This window comes from Rattus rattus, chromosome 5 (genome assembly GCF_011064425.1).
Source record: "Rattus rattus isolate New Zealand chromosome 5, Rrattus_CSIRO_v1, whole genome shotgun sequence".
In the NCBI taxonomy this organism is placed as follows: Eukaryota; Metazoa; Chordata; class Mammalia; order Rodentia; family Muridae; genus Rattus; species Rattus rattus.
In genome coordinates, this window is record NC_046158.1 from 71,013,858 (window position 1) to 71,033,813 (window position 19,956).

At 35.6% G+C, this 19,956-nt stretch overlaps 2 protein-coding genes across 2 annotated transcripts; one reads left to right on the plus strand and one right to left on the minus strand.

The window, feature by feature from the left end:
- The first annotated feature begins 2,161 nt into the window (after positions 1 to 2,161).
- Positions 2,162 to 3,097, plus strand: LOC116900449 (olfactory receptor 4C15-like). The gene has a single exon (XM_032902190.1). The coding sequence runs from the start codon at positions 2,162 to 2,164 to the stop codon at positions 3,095 to 3,097; it is 936 nt and encodes a 311-aa protein (XP_032758081.1).
- Positions 3,098 to 7,837: 4,740 nt separating this feature from the next.
- LOC116900450 (olfactory receptor 4C15-like) lies at positions 7,838 to 8,806 on the minus strand. Its single transcript, XM_032902191.1, is given in 1 exon segment — positions 7,838 to 8,806. A coding segment is annotated over 1 exon segment (969 nt).
- Positions 8,807 to 19,956: the final 11,150 nt, after the last annotated feature.

The following is a 19,956-nucleotide window of genomic DNA, read 5'->3' on the forward strand; positions in this document are numbered from 1 at the left end:
TCTCTCCCACTCCCACATGTATCCTAGACTCTAATGGTAGAAACCAAACAATTTCTAAATTTCTAGCTTACTTTGTATCAAGTCTAATTTTAGATTTATGGAAATAAGATGAAATGTAAGGTTTCAAAGTTTCACTGGTATTCATTCACTTGATATGTCCACACAGCTTCATCATGAATTCACTTACCAAGATAGAGGAAAGCAAATCCAAACAAAATAATTATTTAGGTTTACATTAATTTTCAACTATTATGCAACAAAATTCAATTCATATTAAAAGTTAACACGACACCTTATGTTTATATCTCCTAAATAAATCATAACCCTCATGATGGCAGCAGCATAAATACATTGTGCTCTTCACTTTCTATGCTTTAACACAAGTTGTGAAACTTGTTTTATTAGAAAAATGACAATGTCACTTTGAATGAAACAAATGTGCACCTTTTATAGAATGTAAAAGATAGAGCTAATTTAACTTCATTTTAAAATTAGCATTAAATCTTATTTATTTTGGAAACTATCAGTCAGGGTGATATTTTGTTTTATTGTTTTATTTCCTCAGAAGATGGTCTTTATATTCTACCATTATTAAGAACATTATAACATACTATGCATTGACACCATTATGTCTTGCAGGTACAAAATCAAGTATTTTACCTTGTGAATAGATATGAAGAACAACACGTATCAGTTTTGTCTATAAAAATCAAGAGTTATATCTGAAATAAAATTATCTGGTGAATGTCATTGGTTAGGGTTGCTTAGTCCTTAACTTCTCTTTCTACACTTTTTGGTTTCATAATTAATACTTATGTGATCACCATAAAGACCTTATTACTATTATATCTGTTTGTGCAAGTGAAACACATGAGACAAATACTGACATTTTTTTTGGTCTTCTGCATCATTGGAGATCAGATAGACCATTTATGAGCATGTTTTATAGTTAATTCATATAGATTTCTTGTCATATATGTTGAAAAACTTTATTTTCTGAAAAAGTCATACTAATAAAAGACTAAGCAAGTACTTAAGTCTCAAGAGCCTAGATTTTCTTCAGTGAGTAGTTTCTCTTGAGATATGTGCTGCCACTAGTGTCCATGTCTTGCTGATTGGTTCCTGCCTTTTGATTCTTCAACATATATTCTGTTGCCTTTATCAAGATGCCTTTCCCATGTGAATAAAGAAGCAACATTATTTAACCTTTACAAACAGAGGGGAATGGCAGAAAAAACAATGTTACTCTAAACTTTTTACTGAGAAAAACAATCTTAGTCTTTACCCAGTTGTCTCTTTGGAGATCTCCTGGGTATTGGCACCTTAATCTCTTAAGATCCCAGATTAATCATCTACCCTTTGTTTTTCTTCACAATTTCATTTTACATTTTGAACAAATAAAGTAGAATTAATAAGCTTTGCCACATAATTTTGATAAAGAATGAGTCCTGAATAGCTTATATTAGTTTGTAGTCTCACTAATCTCATTTGGCTTTCAGGAGAGCAGTCTGTATTTTTTTTAATAAAGTTCTGGACCATTTTAAGATGATGAATCAACAGTTAATTTACAACATTTTTGAACACATGACAGACAGATTTTTCTTTAACAGAGTATATAGATTGATTCATTTGATTTTTCAAGATCCTTCGTAGTGCAACCATATCTTCACATGAATATTTTGGCTCCTCTCTTAATACCAGATAAGGCAGTGGTCTGATTAGGAACTGATGATTACTCATCCTGGACTAATGCAAGCAATATCTGACAAGATTATTAAATTGTGACCTCTTGTTCATAGCTCGATATAGTTTCTATATTTTTTTAACATTTCACTTCAAAAATACCAAGATAATTATAAAAAGTGATTGTTCAAATTTATATTGTTTCTATCGTCCACCAGACAGGAGATTATTTCATGCCAGTATTAAAAATGTGGCCATTTTATCTTGTTCAAATATTTATTCTAACTTCAATTCTACATGTTATGTACTTATACACTATAAAATATTCTACTATTCGGTTTTATAGTAATAAAATAAATCAAGATAATTTTGCCTGAGGGTACACCATTATAGTAATTCTGCAAATTGTATTAAGTATTTATTTTTCACAATTATAGATTTAGTTGAACATATCACTTGCAACATCATCTAATGAATCATGAAAAACCAGAGCTGTGTCACTGAGTTCCTTCTCCTTGGAATTTCACAGAACTCAAAAGTTGAGAAAATATTGTTTGTTGTATTTTTGTTAATCTACCTGGTAACTATTGGGGGCAACATGATAATTGTTGTAACCATCATCTACAGCCCTGCAGTGCTGGGCTCTCCCATGTACTTCTTCTTGATCTTCTTGTCCTTACTGGATGCATGCACTTCTTCCACTGTCACTCCCAAAATGATCGTAGACTTCTTCTATGAGAGGAAGACCATCTCCTTTGAATGTTGCATGACACAACTGTTTGCTGTCCACTTCTTCACTGGGATGGAAGTGATTGTCCTGTCAGCCATGGCTTATGACCGCTATGTGGCTATTTGCAAGCCCCTTCACTACTCTTCAATCATGAACCGGAGGCTCTGTGTCAATCTTGTGATGGTGTCCTGGGCAGGAGGCTTTTTACATTCTATCATACAAATTATCTTCATGTTGCAGCTACCCTTCTGTGGACCCAATGTCATTGATCATTACATGTGTGACTTGTTCCCATTGCTAAAGCTTGCCTGCACTGACACACACCTATTTGTTGTTTTGGTGTTTGCCAATAGTGGGTCTATCTGCATCATAATATTCTCTATCTTGCTTGTCTCCTATGGCGTCATCTTGTTCTCTCTGAGAGCCCACAGCTCTGAAGGGAAATACAAAGCTCTCTCCACTTGTGGATCCCACATTACTGTGGTGATTTTGTTTTTTGTCCCATGCATATTAACATATGCACGACCTATATCTGCATTTTCCTTTGAGAAAAATGCTGTTGTATTTACCACAGTGTTGACACCATTGCTTAATCCTATAGTTTACACTTTCAGGAATAAGGAAATGAAGAATGCCATCAGGAAAATGTGGAAGAAACTTATTACAGTTTCCAATAAATACTAAAATTTATCCCATACAGTGCTGTGAAAATGGATTGGTGGCTAAAAGCACTCCATATTGTAGAAAGAGAAGATATCAGTTGCAATTTCTAGCATCCATGTCAGAAATCAGGCATCTCAGTGCCCTTTAACCTAGTGTCGGCTCAGTGGTGGTAACTTAATCACCAATTCAAAGAAAACAGTTAAGTCTAGTTTAACACAGAAATCTAAAAGCTCATTTTAGAACCTTTTCCAAAACATTATGTTAGTGAACAACAGATGAATATATAAAATGTGATCTTACACATTTGTATATAAGTGCAAAAGCACAAACATCCTTCACTCTTCATGTATACAAATGTGTATGCTACCTACATGCCAATTTATTTATCCTCATAAAAACATGAAGAAACAAAGTATATACATCAAATCTAATGGACTGATAAAGAAGTCAATATGTACTTTGCAATTGCTACATTTCTTGAGTAATATACAGAATGGAATGCCATCATTCTTTAGAGGGCCATTCAGTGTTTGAGGTAAGAAAACTTCTTTTATTTTTTCTTTAATTCTCTAGATTATAATATGAATACATTATTTCTCCTCAATCTTTTCCCCTTCAAAACTTTGCAGATGCACTTCCTTACTGGCTTTCACATTTGTGCTTTTTCTCATTGTAATTATTTGCGCGCGCACACACACACACACACACACACACACACACACACATATATATGTATATATATACATATATATATTCATGTATATTCTGACCTATATCTCTCTCAGTTTACATAATGTTACTCATATGTACGTTTTCAGGCCTGAACATTTGGCATTTGATAAACAATTTGAGTGCTTTTTTCCTGAAGAAGAAAAATTTTCTCCCTGTCACCCGGTTATATTGACATACCCTGGTAAGATAAGCTGAAGAGGCCAAAGTAGAAGGATTTCATAGTAAATGACTAGGTACTATTGTCACATGGCAATACCAGTTCATGTAAAAAGAATCACAAGTGTTTAATCTTATAAACCTAATGAAACATTGAAATATATGTGCATATTCTATTCATTATTTTGTATTTATTGTTATTTGTTATTTATTATTTTGTGAAGGTTATCAATTGAATTTCACATTGAGTGTGAGTTAGTATAGCATGCTTTTCTTTTCAGTAGCACTGTCAGGACAACTGAATTTTATTAACAAAATTGCTAAATACTCATGTTTGTCTCTCCTTAATTTTCCATGGCAAAGGTCAAAGGGCAAGAGCCTACAGATTCACGACATGGTATCGCATTCCCATTGGAAATTTATAAAAATTAAGATATGAATCAAACCAATATTTTTGAGTTAAGTGTGATGATTTTCCCACCTAACCTCCTTGCCATGAGACTAAAAGGAGACGCATCTTCTTGATGTCCTTGCCCTGTAAGGATCTTTTACTTCAACGTTGTTCATTCCCAAGAATTAGCTTATAAAATGAGCATCTGAAATCAGTGGTTTGATTGATTAATGAAACTGCTAATCCAATGTTTGAAAAAAAATGAAATAATTTATTTTGACTATAGTATAGTATCCAAAACAGGTATATTTTGCTTCATTATACATAAAAAACAAACCTTATGCTTTATTATTTTAATCCTGAATATTCAGTTGCAGATTCTGGTAATGATGTACCAGGAGAAAAGGATGAGGGTTTGAGCAAATGACCTTTCCTGTAGGAAGTGAAAGAACTGAAATGGGAAACTGAGAACTCAAGGACAGAGAACACAAGATGCACACTGCAGATCAAGGTTCTTTCTTATTGTTACTATTGTTTCCTTCCCAGATAATCAGTATCTCTGCCGATGTAATCAGCAAGATCAAATCAAATGAAACAAATATAAAAGCAGGTTTATTGGGATCAACCAGGGCAAGCTCACCATTTTCAGTGAAGGAGGCCAGAGAAAATTGGGCACAGAGTTAAGGCAGAGAGGTTTTACAGATTCCAGAAAGGGTTCATGACATATCAGCCAGGAATTGGGATTGTGCCGAGTATTGTCGGAAGATGGGCACCTATGAGGGTACTTGTTTGATCATACCAGAATTATTTGCATCAACTGCCAGAAATATGAAACTGAGCTTTTAGTGCCACTTCTTTGTTTGGAGGTTTTCAGTGTAGTGGGGTTGGAGAAGAAAGGCACACTGGAATGCTGCACTTGTGCAGGCGTAAGGACCTGACTTCAGGGTAACAGTTACAAATCCTTTTGTAACAATTAAAAGTTCAGAGTTAATAGAGAACCATGATCCAAGTCATTATGTTCAAGGCAATGCAAAACAGCATCAGTTTTTTCTTCAGAAAAACATCTGAGGTATACTGTAACTTCTCTGTAAAAATTGAGGAAGGCAGCAGGCATTCATGTATTCCTTCCAACAATAGGTGGCAAATTTCCTTTTTGATAAGTGTTAACAACAGATGTTTTCATAACTGTTTTGCAGATTCATTACAGCCTCAAATAACCTTAATTCAAACCCCAACAAAAATATTTTTAAGTCAAGAAATAAATACTGAAAACTACTGCCCTGTTTTTATTTACACTAGGTTAAATATCAGAATTTGCTAATTCTGTTAACAGTTTCAGCTTTCCATTTCAGTTTTATGCTGAACATTTAGGAATGGTAAGATTCAATAATATATTTTTTAGTTTTAAGGAATTATAACTTTTATGCTAATATTCAATTGGGTTTTTTTTTCCACACACTGTACTTCTTTAAAGGCTTTTTTTCCACATTTGAGACCAGGTCTTATTATATAACCTTGTTGGCCTGGAACTTGCTGTGTAGAGAAAGACTTGCTTTGAACTCAGAGAGCTCCAGTGTTTGCCTCTGCAATGCTAATCACCTGCTCCTCCACAGTTGACTACGCTCAATAAATGTTTGGAAGTACATTGTCAGTAGCAAATGTGAGAATGTGAATATGTGTAGATCTTTGGAAAAAGGCAATTTTCAGATATTTTTACCGTTTATGTATTTAAATTTTAAACGTTATCCCCTTTTCCAGTACCTACCCCTCTCCCAACCTCTTCTATGAGGTTACTCTCCCTCCTGCCTACCCACTCCCATCTCAACATCCTAGCATTGCCCTACACTGTGGAATCAGCCTTTACAGGATCCAGGGCTTCTCCTACTGATGGCAAACAATACCATCCTCTGCTACATATGCAGCTGGAGCCTAAGTCACCCCATTGGTTGGTGGTTTAGTCCCTGGGAGCTCTGGGAAGTCTAGTTGGTTGATATTGTTGTTCTTCCTATGGGGTTGCAAACCCCTTAAGCTCCTTCAGTCCTTTCTCTAACTCCTCCATAGGGGTCACAGTGATCATTCTGATGGTTAGCTGCAAGCATCCTCATCTGTATCAGTAAGGCTCTGGCAGAGCCTCTCAAGAGAGCCCCATATCAGGCTCCTCTCAGCAAGCGCTTCTTGGCATCAGCAATAGTGACTGTGTTTGGTGACTGCATATTAGATTGATAGACAGGTAGGGCAGTCTCTGGATGGCCTTTCCTTCACTTCCTGCTCCACTCTTTGTCCCTGCACATCCTCATGTGAGTATTTTGTTCACCTTTCTAAGAAGGACTGATGCCTCCACATTTTGGTCTTCCTTCTTATTGAACTTCATATGGTCTGTGAATTGTATCTTGGGTATTCTGAGCTTCTGGGCTAATATCTACTTATCAATGAGTGCATACCATGTGTGTTCTTTTGTGACTGGATTACCTCACTCAGGATGATATTTGCTAGTTCTATCCACTTTCCTAAGAATTTCATGAAGCTATTGATTTTTAATAGCTGAGTAGTACTCCTTTGTGTAAATGTATCACATTTTCTGTATCCATTCTTCTGTTGAAGGACATCTTGGTTCTTTCTAGCTTCTTGCTATTGTAAAAAGGCTGCTATGAACTTAGTGAAGCATATTCTTATTATATGTTGGAGCATCTTTTGGGAATATGCCCACAACTAGTATAGCTGAGTCCTCAGGTAGCACTATGTCCAATTTTCTTAGGAACCTCCAGACTGATTTCCAGAGTGGTTATACCAGCTTGCAATCCCACCAACAATGAAGGAGTGTTTCTCTTTTTCCACACCCTCACCAGCATCTTCTGTCATCTGAGCTTTTGATCTTAGCCATACTAACTGGTGTGAGGTGCAATCTCAGGGTTGTTTTGATTTGCATTCCCCGATGACTTAGGATGTCAAAATGAACTGTGATCCGAGAAGCAGTTTTGCCACTCCCAATGTAAATGCATTCTACAGAAATTGATGCTTTCCTTTTCAAATAATGACCGATTAAAAATAATTGTCCTAGTAAATAGTGCCCTATTGTGTACTTAGATTAGTTTAGAAATGTAATTATTGATTCTTCACATGAATGTCTGTGTGTGCTGTTTGTGTACATGTGTAAGTAGTGTATGCATGTGTGTACAAATGAGGGGTGGATAGTTTATGTTCCTTTTCACATGCATGAAAAGTCACAGAAAGGCACTGACTACGTTCATTTATTTCTTGCTGCCTTATTTACTTAAGACAAAGTCTCCAATTAACCTTGGCCACACTGGTTTGGGAAGAGTCATTGGGCTCAATAATATATGACTTCACCAGTATTGCATTAAAACTGAGCTACCATAACTGATTTCTCCCATGGATGTTGTGAGTCATAAATATAGTTCATGTTTGCACTACAAATGCTCTTACCTACTGGTCTATCACCAAAACATTGTAAGTATAATTTGTTAATAATCACCAGAAACCACTATCAATCTCTTCCACATTTTCCTGATGGCATTCTTCATTTCCTTATTCCTGAAAGTGTAAACCATAGGATTGAGCAGTGGTGTTATGATGGTTGCAAATACAAGTGCATTTTTCTCAGAGGAGAAGGCTGTAGGTCGAGCATATATTAAGATGCATGACACAAAAAACAAAAGCACAACTGTAATGTGGGATCCACAAGTAGAAAGAGCTTTACGTCTGCCTTCAGAACTGTGGGCTCTCAGAGAGAACAAGATGACACCATAGGAAACAAGCAAAATAGAGAAGATTATGATGCAGATAGACCCACTGTTGGCAAACACCAAAATGACAAAAATGTGTGTGTCGGTGCAGGCAAGCTTCAGTAATGGGAACAAGTCACACATGTAGTGATCAATGATATTGGGTCCACAGAAGGGCAGCTGCAAAGTAAAGATAATTTGTATGATAGAATGTAAGAAACCTCCAGCCCAGGACAACAGCACCAAAATACCACAGAGCCTCCGGGTCATGATAGAAGAGTAGTGAAGGGGCTTGCAAATGGCTACATAGCGGTCATAAGCCATTGCTGACAGGACAATCACCTCCATCCCAGTGAAGAAGTGGACAGCAAACAGTTGTGTCATACAACATTCAAAGGAGATAGTCTTTCTCTCATAGAAGAAGTCTACCATCATCTTGGGTGTGACAGTGGAAGATGTGCATGCATCCAGGAAGGACAAGAATATCAAGAAGAAGTACATGGGGGAGCCCAGTAGTGCAGGGCTGTAGATGATGGTCACCACAATAATCATGTTGCCCCCAATCGTTGCCAGGTAGATCAACAAAAATATAACAAACAATATTTTCTCAACTTTTGAGTTCTGTGAAAATCCAAGGAGAATGAATTCATTGATATAGCTTTGGTTTAGCATGATTCTTAAGAAGATGATGAATTAAAATCTGTTCATGTAATTCTGAAATTATGAGAAAAGAATATGTCATTCAAGTTTATAAAATTACCATGTACAAGCTGGTCCTTTTTATTAGTTTTCAATTTAAAAATAATATAACATTTTAAACATATACTTTCTTATATTTATATAACATATAATGTTGAAGCTGATACAATTGATTGAATATTTTAAATAGCCACAATTTAATTATTGGAGATAAAACATTCACTTGGGTGAGAGGAGAACAAAAGCCTGTATTTGATCAGTCATATTTCATCAGTATTTATCGGGTACCTGAAGCAGAATATGAAAATTCAGTTTAAACTATTCTTGATGTAAATGATGACCAGAATTTATTTCTTCCTTGACTGACCAGAATTCTTTCATATCTAATGAAACAAGATGCAAGAGGAAACTTAGGTCATACTTGAAAATCATGGATTCAAGTATACTAACAGTGTGAATTTTATTTGAATTTCCATTGAATTTATTTTTACTTAATAAAAGAAAAAAGTCTGCAGTATACTCTTAAAACACTACAAAAACAAAAACAAAAAACAAAAACAAGCAAAACACCAACCAAACAAAAAGGCAATTATTCTAGACTTAAAGTCCTAATCATAGTCATCAGGGGTAGAAACCTGTATTTCATTTCTGCAAAAGTCAACAACAAAATTGTTATGATCAAACAAAAGTAGCTTTACTAGGACTTTAGAGACACAAGCTGTGACATCTGTGATCTCACCACTCAATCAACAGGGTGAACAGTGATTTTTTTATTTTCCTTTGTAAGAACTTCTTGGAAGGGAAGTATTTCTCTAGTCTCACTTTTTCTATAAAGCTTAAAACATTGTTATCCTTTGTCCTTATGCAAGTAATATATCCTGATAAAGGTAATGGAGTCAATGATGAAGAATCAGAAAGTCATGAACAAGTCAGCTCCAAGTGAAAATATTTGACAACACAAAGCTTAAAAGGACAAATTTCCTCTCAACTATTATTTAGAGTCTTCTGACTAACTTGCCAAGATGCATGCTTTGAATTTTATAACAACTCATTGTTAACAGGACATACTGCAATCCACAGATTGGGGAAAGATCTGTGCCAACCCTACATCTGATAGAATAGTAACATCTAAAATATACAAAGAACTCAAGAAGTTTGACTCCCAACAACCAAATAACCCTATTTAAAAATGGGGAACAGAGCTAAACAGAGAATTCACACTGAGGAATCTCGAATGGCTGAGAACTTTCTTAGTTATTAGGGAAATGCAATTCAAACAATCCTGAGATTTCACTTTACACTAGTCAGAATGGCTAAGATCAAAAACTTAGTTGACAGCAGATGCTGGCAAAGATGTGGAGAAAGAGGAGCACTTCTCCATTGACAAAGGAATGGATGGATACAGAAAATGTGGTACATTTACACAATGGAGTACTACTCAGCTATTAGAAACAATGACATTATAAAATTCACAGGCAAATGGGATAGATAGAACTTAAAAATACCATCCTGAGAGAGGTAATCTAGTCACAAAAGAACACACATGGTATGTTCTCACTGATAAGTGGATAGTAGCCAGAAAGAAGCTCAGAATACCCATGACACAACTTAACGACTATGTGAAATCCAAGAAAAAAGATCACACCAAAGTGTGGTTTGCAGGCTACAGTCCTATTCAGAAGAGAGATGAAAATAATTTATGGGAAGTATAAGGAGAAAGTGATCTGGGAGGAGAGAGCAGGAGAGGGAAAAGAGGTACCAGTTCAGATGTGGGTGGACATGCGGGAGAAGTACAGAGCATCAGGAATTTGAAATTAGGTGTGTAGCAGTGGGTGAGGGGGACCTAGGGCTAGTCACTAGAATATCCTAGATGTCAGGGACCCAAGAGGTTCACAGGACCCAATAAGTAGGACAATAGCTGAAATATCCAACAAAGGGGAGATATAACCTATAGAGACCATATAGAGTGGATAGGCACGCCCCTTGCTTGAGGGATGGGGGCCACCCACCCACCTCAAAAATGTTAATCCAGAATTCTTCTTGGCAAAAGGAAATGCAGGGACAAAGAGTGGGACAGAGACTAAAGAAAAAGCCATACAGAGACTGACCCATCTAGGGATCCATCCTATCTGCAGACACCAAACCCAGACACTATTGCTGATGCCAAGAAATGCTTACTGTCAGGAACCTGGCATAGCTATCTTTTGAGAGGCTCTGCTAGAGCCAGACCAATACAGATGCTGATGTACACAGCCAAATATAGGACGGAGCACAGAGACTGCAATGGAGAACTTAGAGCAAAGACTGTAGGTTCGCAACCCTATAGGAAGAACAACAATATCATCCAACTAGATACCCCAAAGCTCCCAGGGACTAAACCACCAACCAAAGAGTATATATTGGGGGGGGCATAACTACAGCTGGATGTGTAGCCGAGGATTGCCTTATCTGGCATCAATGGGAGAAAGCCCCTTGGTCCTTTGGAGGCTCGAAAACCTGAGGTAGGGAAATGCTAGGATGCTGAGGTAAGAGTGGGTGGGCAGGTGGGGAAGCAGGCCCAGAAAGGCAGTAGGAAGGGGGAGGGGATGAGGGGTTGTGGAGGGGAAACTGGGAAGGGTATAAAATTTGAAATGTGAATAAATAAAATAATAATTAAAAAAGAATGCATGATAAAGCTATAGCACTTTACCTGCTCATGCCTAGTAATTATACGGTCAAATTGAAAATATTAAAATGTCACTCATGGTAGCATTCATTTTCATTTCTAGGTGTAATTAATTTAAAAGACATTCTATTGTTTACCCACAGAATATAATTCCACAAATATGTGTAAATCTTCCAGCTTCCAGATTCATTTTTCTTGGCATTCATAATCCAAAATGTGTCTGTATCTTTTCCTGTAAAATATTTTTATGAGTGAATATATACATGTATATGCATATTCATCTTTATGTATTTGTGTGCATAAATGCCTACAGTTACAAACATATATGTATATAAGACCACGGTGTTCTGAGAAGGAAATGAAATATTTCAAAGACTTACATCTGAAACAAGTAAACATTACTTCACATGTTTATAAACCTATCACCTGACAATTCATTTATTTAACAACAATTATTTACATGATGACCTGAATTCAATTCTTCAGTCGCGTGTATACTATGAACTCTAGCCACTGACATAGTATAGCCAAAGAAACAGTGGTCTGAAGCAAACCCTGTAAAATCAATGGATCAGGCATTAATCACTTACAATAAAATGAGATGATCACTGATTAGTTTACAAGTTTCATTCAGAGCTAAAGCAGTATGAACAAAAGAATCACTTTCGAAAGAAAACAGCAAGGTATGATATCCATGCACAAATGGTAGAATGAAACTCAGTATTTCACACAATGAAAGTGAAAGGGAAAAATAGAAACTACGCTACAGTCTTGAGACATACACTGAGATATAAACCCTCAACTTTTGCTGTTACATGCTCAGTACTTTCTCATGTGCTTTAAAATTATTGGCGCAAGACAGGTAGTCCTACATGAGCCTTCATGTAAGAAGAAAACAACTGAGAAGTTCCAAAGAAAACATATCCCTGTATTAATTTTAACATTAAGTGAAATGAGCTTTATTATTCTAATTTTAATTAAAATTTTCAATGCTTGTTGGTTGCAAACAAAATGACGCCATCATCTATTCAGTGAAACAAGTAAGAAAACTCATGTTAACACATCCACTATGGGAAATAAGTATACTGTAATCATGGCTTATGACAAGGTTTAAATTACCATTTAAAAGATAGTTGACCTGAACACAAGGTGGAGCATAGATTTAATCCTACAATACAAAAGTGTTTATAGCTGAAAATTAAACTAAATATAAATAAAATGTTTCATTAAGTCTTGTGAGTTCATGTATATATCATATAACTGACAAGAGTATTCAGAACAGCAGAGCAGTTGAAATAAGTGAAGTGGTATGAGATATATCCTGTAACTGTATATACTGTCATGTGGTAGGCTAAAACTAGGTGAAATAAAATGTTAAGTAGAAAGACAAACAGCTCACTTTCTGTTATTAAACAAGCAGGGACAGGCTGTCTGTAGAACAGCCATGCACTATTTATTGATCTAACAGATTTCAAATTTTGGGTCCATGAAAGACAAACCAGTAGATTTTGTTTTTCTGGTAGGGGAAGGCAGTAGAGGAAGGGTGAAAAGGTATGATGTAGTCTAGGCAGGACTCCAACATACCACTTAGCCTAGGATGATTGTAAATTTCAGATCTTCTTTCCTCTATCTCTAGACACTGGGATTGCAAGTTTGTGTCACCACACCAAGCCAAATCCATGTTTCTTTCTTTTCTTTCTTTTCCAACACATTCTGCAAACTATCAATAAAAAATATTTTGAATATAGAATGTTGAATAGTTAAACAGGCTCTGTGTACATCTGCTTATGAAAGTTGAATCAACCAAAAGAAAAATTATCAGCTTAAAAAAATCACATTTTAGAAGCTTGGAGTGATGGCTCAATGAACAATTATTGTCCTTTCTGTTGACATGAAGTTTATTCCTAGCACCCAATTAGAGTATTTACAGCCCTCTATAACCCCACATTCAGGGGTACACTTTCTTCTTCTAGATATTGTGGACTTCTGAAAAAAATGACATACATCAAACAGACCCATACATACACCCATACACAAAAATGAAAACAACCACTTTTTAAAAATTATTCCAATTTTTATAAAATCAATCCACTTAAATAATAATTAGGGGAATAAATCAGCAAACAAATTAAGAGGCACAAACTTGTTTATATTATTTTTGTATTAGGAATCCCAGCCATAAATTATATTCTAAAATAAAATAAGAAGAAAAAGTTTACATTAGAATGTAATACATTTTCAAAATGCTAAAGACAGAAAAATATCCAAACTAGTCAAAACAAGGTGACTATGTAAGTCTAGTATAAGCTAAAAAATATTATAATGCATGCAATATAGAAATGTATACAATACATTTAATAAAGCATTAATAGTATGAAAACTTTAAGTTTTGTAATAGTAAATTAAATGGAAAACCAGGAAAATTAAATATTCACTATTGAATATTTAAATGTATTTAATATCATAAAAAGGAACATAAAATGATACCTTATTGATCACATGAATTTTGTTATTATGAACCAAATTTTTAAAATTAAACATTACAATTAAAAGTTATAAAATCTATTTTCCTGCAAATTCTACGAAGCGCTCTGTGCCTTGCAAAGCTCTCACTAGCAATCATGAAAACAACAGGCTAACAACACAGCACCTAGCAGTAATTTTTCCTTAAAAAATTACATATTTAAGTTTGAGATTACAGCATAATTATATCATTTCCTCTCTCCACTTTTTACCCTCTGTACTCTACCACATAACCATCCTTGTTCTTTTTCAAATTTGTGGTCTTTCTTTATATTAATTGTTGTCCAATGCATATATGTATATGTATATATATTCATATATGTATATATAATATATTACTAAATATAACTGCTCTACATGTACAATGTTACTTGTGTTTTTACAACATTACAATCTTTTCCCAGATGTCAATATCATAAATTCGACCTCATAATTTTCTCTACTTGCTGAATTTATTTTCATATTCTGATACAGGAACCAACTCATTTTCTCTATATTTTCCCCCAAACATTCCATTTCTGTTTGTCTTTAACAAGTACAGACTGTAAGCAACTGGGTTTTATCTGTTGTCTTGCTCAGGGTCCTACACTGTAAAACTGTAGTGACTGAGCCATGTCATGGAGCAGTGAACTTGCGTAGTGAGCCTCCCTGTGTCATGATGTCCACATTGCCCATTGTTTCCTTCGCATTGTTTTAGCAACAGAGGTTTTGGTTGTAATAATATAGTGTAAAATAATGGAATGCCTTTGTTTACTCTAAAGTGATTAAAATAGTCAGAAGCATCAGAGGAATTAGTAAAAATGGACTGAATGAGCTGAAGTGGTTTGCAAACCCCACAGGAAGAACAACAATATCAACCAACTAGACCCCACCAGAGCTTCTGGGAACTAAAATACCAACCAAAGAGTACATGGAGGGACCCATGGCTCCAGCCGTATATGTAGTAGAGGATGGCCTTCTCCAGCATCAATAGCAGGAGAAGCCTCTGGTCCTGTGAAGGCTTTTTCCCCAGTGTAGGGGAGTGCCAGGGTGGTGGGGTGGGAGTAGATGGGTAGGAGTGAAAGCATATTCATAGAAGCAGGGGGAAGAGAGGGGCATGGGAGAGAGGGGAAAGGGGATAACATTTGAAATATAAATACATAAAATGTCCAATAAAAATAAATTAGAAAACCAAAATGTTGACATTTTAAGTAGTTGTTTTTAAATCAATTTCAAATGAAAAAACTAAATATTATCACCAATAATAATCACAATTTTAAAACTTGAAACTGTATTTCATGTTAAATTTCTACAAGTGCAACATAGTTTTCACCTAAGATTATTATCTAGCAGTAAAAACATCCCTAATGTGTAACTGAGCAAACTATTTTCAGCCACTCTGTGGAACATATAGTGTCTTCAGAGTAGTGACCCTTGTGTCACTGCCACTTTTCCCTAATGTTTCAGCTTTGCTTGTCTTACTGCAATGGCATATAGAAAACAACTTTCACTGTCCTGTCTCACTGCCTTACTAATAAATTTTGGAAACTTCTCTTTTGATGTCTGAGTGATTGTGTTAATTTTAAGAAACAGCAAATCACAACCATGAGCACTGAAGCAGTTAAGATGTTCATCTAATTGAATTCTCTGAACAATTCTCTGCCACCTAGAGAAAATCAAGTAGACATACTTAAACCAGCAGACTTCACTTTAACTTAATCACTCTTCCTGGTTTAGTGTCCTCTGCATCATGCCTAGCATGTAGTTATGGGAAAAAGACATCTTACATTCATTATTAATCATTATGTAGTATAGACAGCACACCAACTAACTAGTCTCCATTGTTATCATTATTTACCCAGCTACAAAATAAAACTATTTTCTATTCCATAATATCAGAACAGTAAGAACGCTAGTGTTATCTACTTTTACAAAGAACAAATAAGCCTCTGTTGGAGAGATAATAGAAGATTAGCATTTGTTCCATTTCTCTGTTATTTGCTTTCAACTTCAAGATGACAAATAGAAAATATGTTTAATTTCATTAGACATAAGGAAGCAAATGTTTAAGGGGAAGGATGGAGAGAGGAAGGAGTAAAGGAAAAAGGAAGGGAAGAAGGAAAAAGTTCAGCTAGACAACTGATTTGGGGGTACTGGGTAGTTACTAGTTGGCAAGTGCAGATCTCTGAGCTCTGAATTCATTATTTTAAACACTGGTAACCCACAATCATAGTATTCACACTAATGATGTGAACTCTGAGCACTGAGTGCATGAAAATCTGTGCACACAGCTATGCAATGATAGTCAATGTTTGCTTTAAACACGGTAGCCTAACAAACACTATTCACATATAAATTACTCTGTAAAATTCAAAATCATCTCTGAAAATGTTGAAATGTACCTTAAATAGATCACTGTGAATCGCTTCTGTGAAAAATCTGAAAATAGACATGTCCTGTTCTTTATGGAGTAGTCCATCCAGTGGTGGCCACACTTCTGCTTGTATCCAACTCCAGTCCACCTCTGAGAGAAAGAATAGTGGTTCTGGAAGTTGATGCAAAGCATGCTAGCATTGCCACTCTGGTCAAGCCATCAGCATGGTCTCAGGATGCAAGACAAAGAAACCACAGCTCCCTCCTTTGTTACTGCTGGAGTTTATAGAGGTATCCCTGAGATGTGATCAGCCTGGGAGACTGATCCGTATACCCCTGGGATTTTAAGATTTCTTTCTGCATGAGATTATGACGCATTTGCACTTTTACACTTGCTTGAGTATTTAGAGTACTTTTTATTACTGTGATCAGAAAGATTTTACTCTTTATATAATGAAGTTCTATTTTTTTCTGAAAGGTTTCATTCTGGCACTAGAGAGACTTTTATAACTTTTTTGTCTTTTATACTCAATATTTTTTTTAAAAAAATAAGATTTTTATGTGCCCATTGGTGCTATTTTGCTTTTGACTTATTTATTTGTTTCCTATCTGATAACGGTTTTATGTAACACTGTATTGAGAAAGAGAACAGTGCTGTAAAAAGGGTGGAATCTGATGTTTCCTTAATTTGGGCAATATGCATGGGTACCAACAAAACATAGTAACTAGCTTCTTAAATAAGAAATTCTTACACTTACATATATGAAATGTGTATTCTTTGAGAAATAAAGTAGCAAAGACAATTTCTCAAGGAAAACATTTTATGAAAGATATTTAAAGGTATATTCTAATTTTAATGTTTGTTGTTTACTTATCCTAATCATCTTGAGTTTGTCTGTATATACCATTTGAGGAGAGCAGGAGGCAAATCTTTCCTATTTCCTTCCATAGGCCATATTGCACTTGAATTTACAGCAATCATTCCGACTTAGCTTCCCAAACACTGGGATTAAAAGCCTGGGCCAAAATCTATGGTTTATATCATATGCAATAAAACAAATGTAAATTTTCTCAAGGTTGAAGGACATCATGTATCTTTATAATATGTGAAAGAATCTTGAAGACCATTTTAACATAGAGGATTCAGTCTTGACATTGCTGCTTGAGCGAAAACTTAAAGGTTGTCCTTTAGATTATTTCAGAGATGAAAGAAATCAAATAGTCTGTCAAACTGTAAAGTCCTTAAGCATCGGGTCCTATCCTTTTGTATCTATATACACTTAATATCAACTAATAGAAATTATGAGAAAATTGTGAATAATAGAACTCAGAAGCAACACTAGTATGATAGTCTATGACTTTAACATGAGTTGATTATTTTCCTTTAATGTAAATGCTATATCTGTGTCCCAACACAGAATAATCACCTGACATGAATTATATCTCACAGTACATGAGGCCATGTGATCTGTAATGGTCAGCACCCAGACATTAACAATTATTGTATCCAGCTCAATTTAAAATACTAGCAACTTATTAACAAAGAGTTAATACAATCTTAACTTTTTTCTACTTTACTTATTTCTCTCTTTTCCTTTTGGCTGAAGAAAATTTTAAATTTTAATTTAATTTAACTTTTTTCTTACTCACTTTACATCCTGCTCATTGACCCCTCCTGGTCACCACGTCTCACAATCCATCTCCCATCTCCTCTCCCCTTCTCCTCTGAGCAGGTGGGGATCCCACTGAGTAAAGCCCCATCCTGGCACTTCAAGTCTCCTCAAGGTTAGGTGCTTCCTTTCTCACTGATGCCAGATAAGACAGCCCAGTTAGAAGAACATATCCCACTAACACGAAACTGCTTTTGGGATAGACCCCATTGCAGTTGTTCAGGACCCACAGGAAGACCAAGCTCCACATAGGTCCAGCCCAGGTATGTTCTTTGGTTGGTGTCTCAGACTCTAAGAGCCCCAAAGGTCCAGGTTAGTTGACTCTGTTGGTCTTCCTGTGGAGTTCCTATCCCTGTGAGGGCCCCCAGTCCTTCATCTTATTATTCCATAAGAGTCCACAATCTCCATCCAATGTTTGACTGTGGTTATCTGTATCTAAGTCAAAAGCTGGTTAGAGACTCTCACAGGACAATATGCTCCTGACTGCAAGCATAACACACTATCATTATTAATCTCAGAGACTAGTGCTTATAATGAGATGGGTCTCAGGTTGGGCCAATTATTGGTTGGCTATTCACTCAGTCTGTTCCTGTCCCTGTATTTTTTTTAGTCAGGATAAATTTTGGCTAGAAGGTTTTGTGGGTGGGTTGGTGTCTTTAACACTCCACTGGGGTTCCTTCCTGGCTACAGGAGGTGGCCTTCCATATCCCAAATGCTGTGAGTCACAGCTAAGGTCACCCACTCTGATTCTTGGTGATCTCCCTTACCCCAGGTCTCTGTCTAGTCCTGGAGATGCCCCTGACCTCCTCACTCCTGTTAGATGCAAATTTCCATTCAATTTCATACCTATCTAGCCATTTCTCCTGTCCTTCCCCACACCTGTTCCTCAACATCCCCATTGACTTCCCCATAGTTTTACTTATTTCTTTGTTCCCTATTTTGGTAAGAAAAGCAGAGTGTAAAAATGCACATACTTCTTGAAAAGTGTATTAGAGAAGATAATAGAAAATATTTTTGCATATGTATTTAACATTTGTACATATTGTAGAAATGATATGCTTTTAAGTTCAAAAAATAAAACTAAAAAGAGAGAAGACTAGAGAAATGTCTCATCACTTAAGAGCACTGTGGCGTTTTTGCAAGAATGTATGTGTGATTTTTAACACCCACATGGTATCTCATAACCACCTATAATAATATTTTCAGGTGATCCAATGTATTTGGACCTCAGCTGTCACACACATGCTATAAATACACACATGCAGTCAAAACATTCATATGCAGAGAATTTTAAAATTCTAATCAATAAATGTAAAACAAAATATGGAGTTCCAAGCAAGAAAATATAAACAAGATAGCCTTGAGATAGCAATCAGATCTGCAGAAGTTATAATGTATTCTACAATATTCTATTGATTTATAATACCATCCTCCTGTTTTAGATTTGTAAAAACCAATAATATTTTCTAAAGATGAAGTTTAATTATTGATAACAACTTCTGAAAATGATTTTGTAAAATTGTGTAGGTTAAAATTGTAGAAGCAGGAAATTATAGAAGGAAATACTCAGAGGCAAGTAAATACTCATGATTTGGGTATTTTTTCATTAAATATATTCATTCTGACTCTACTTCATCTGCTTCCAGACCCTCTCTACCTCCATACTGATCCAACCCCACATATGACAATACTAAGTAACAATTCATAGTGGAAGTATGATTTGCAAGATAATTTTCTTGTTTCACTTCTAGTGAAAATAGATTTGTTACTAATATAATACATCTTGAATAAAATTTTCCCTCTGTCTACTCTTCCAAGTTCCTCCCCACAACACAACCCCTCCATATCTACTCGATTTCTATCTCTCATTAGAAAAGTATTTTAAGAGATAAAAAAAAAACCAAGACGTAGTATAATAATATAAGAAAACCCATCACATTGAAGTTTGA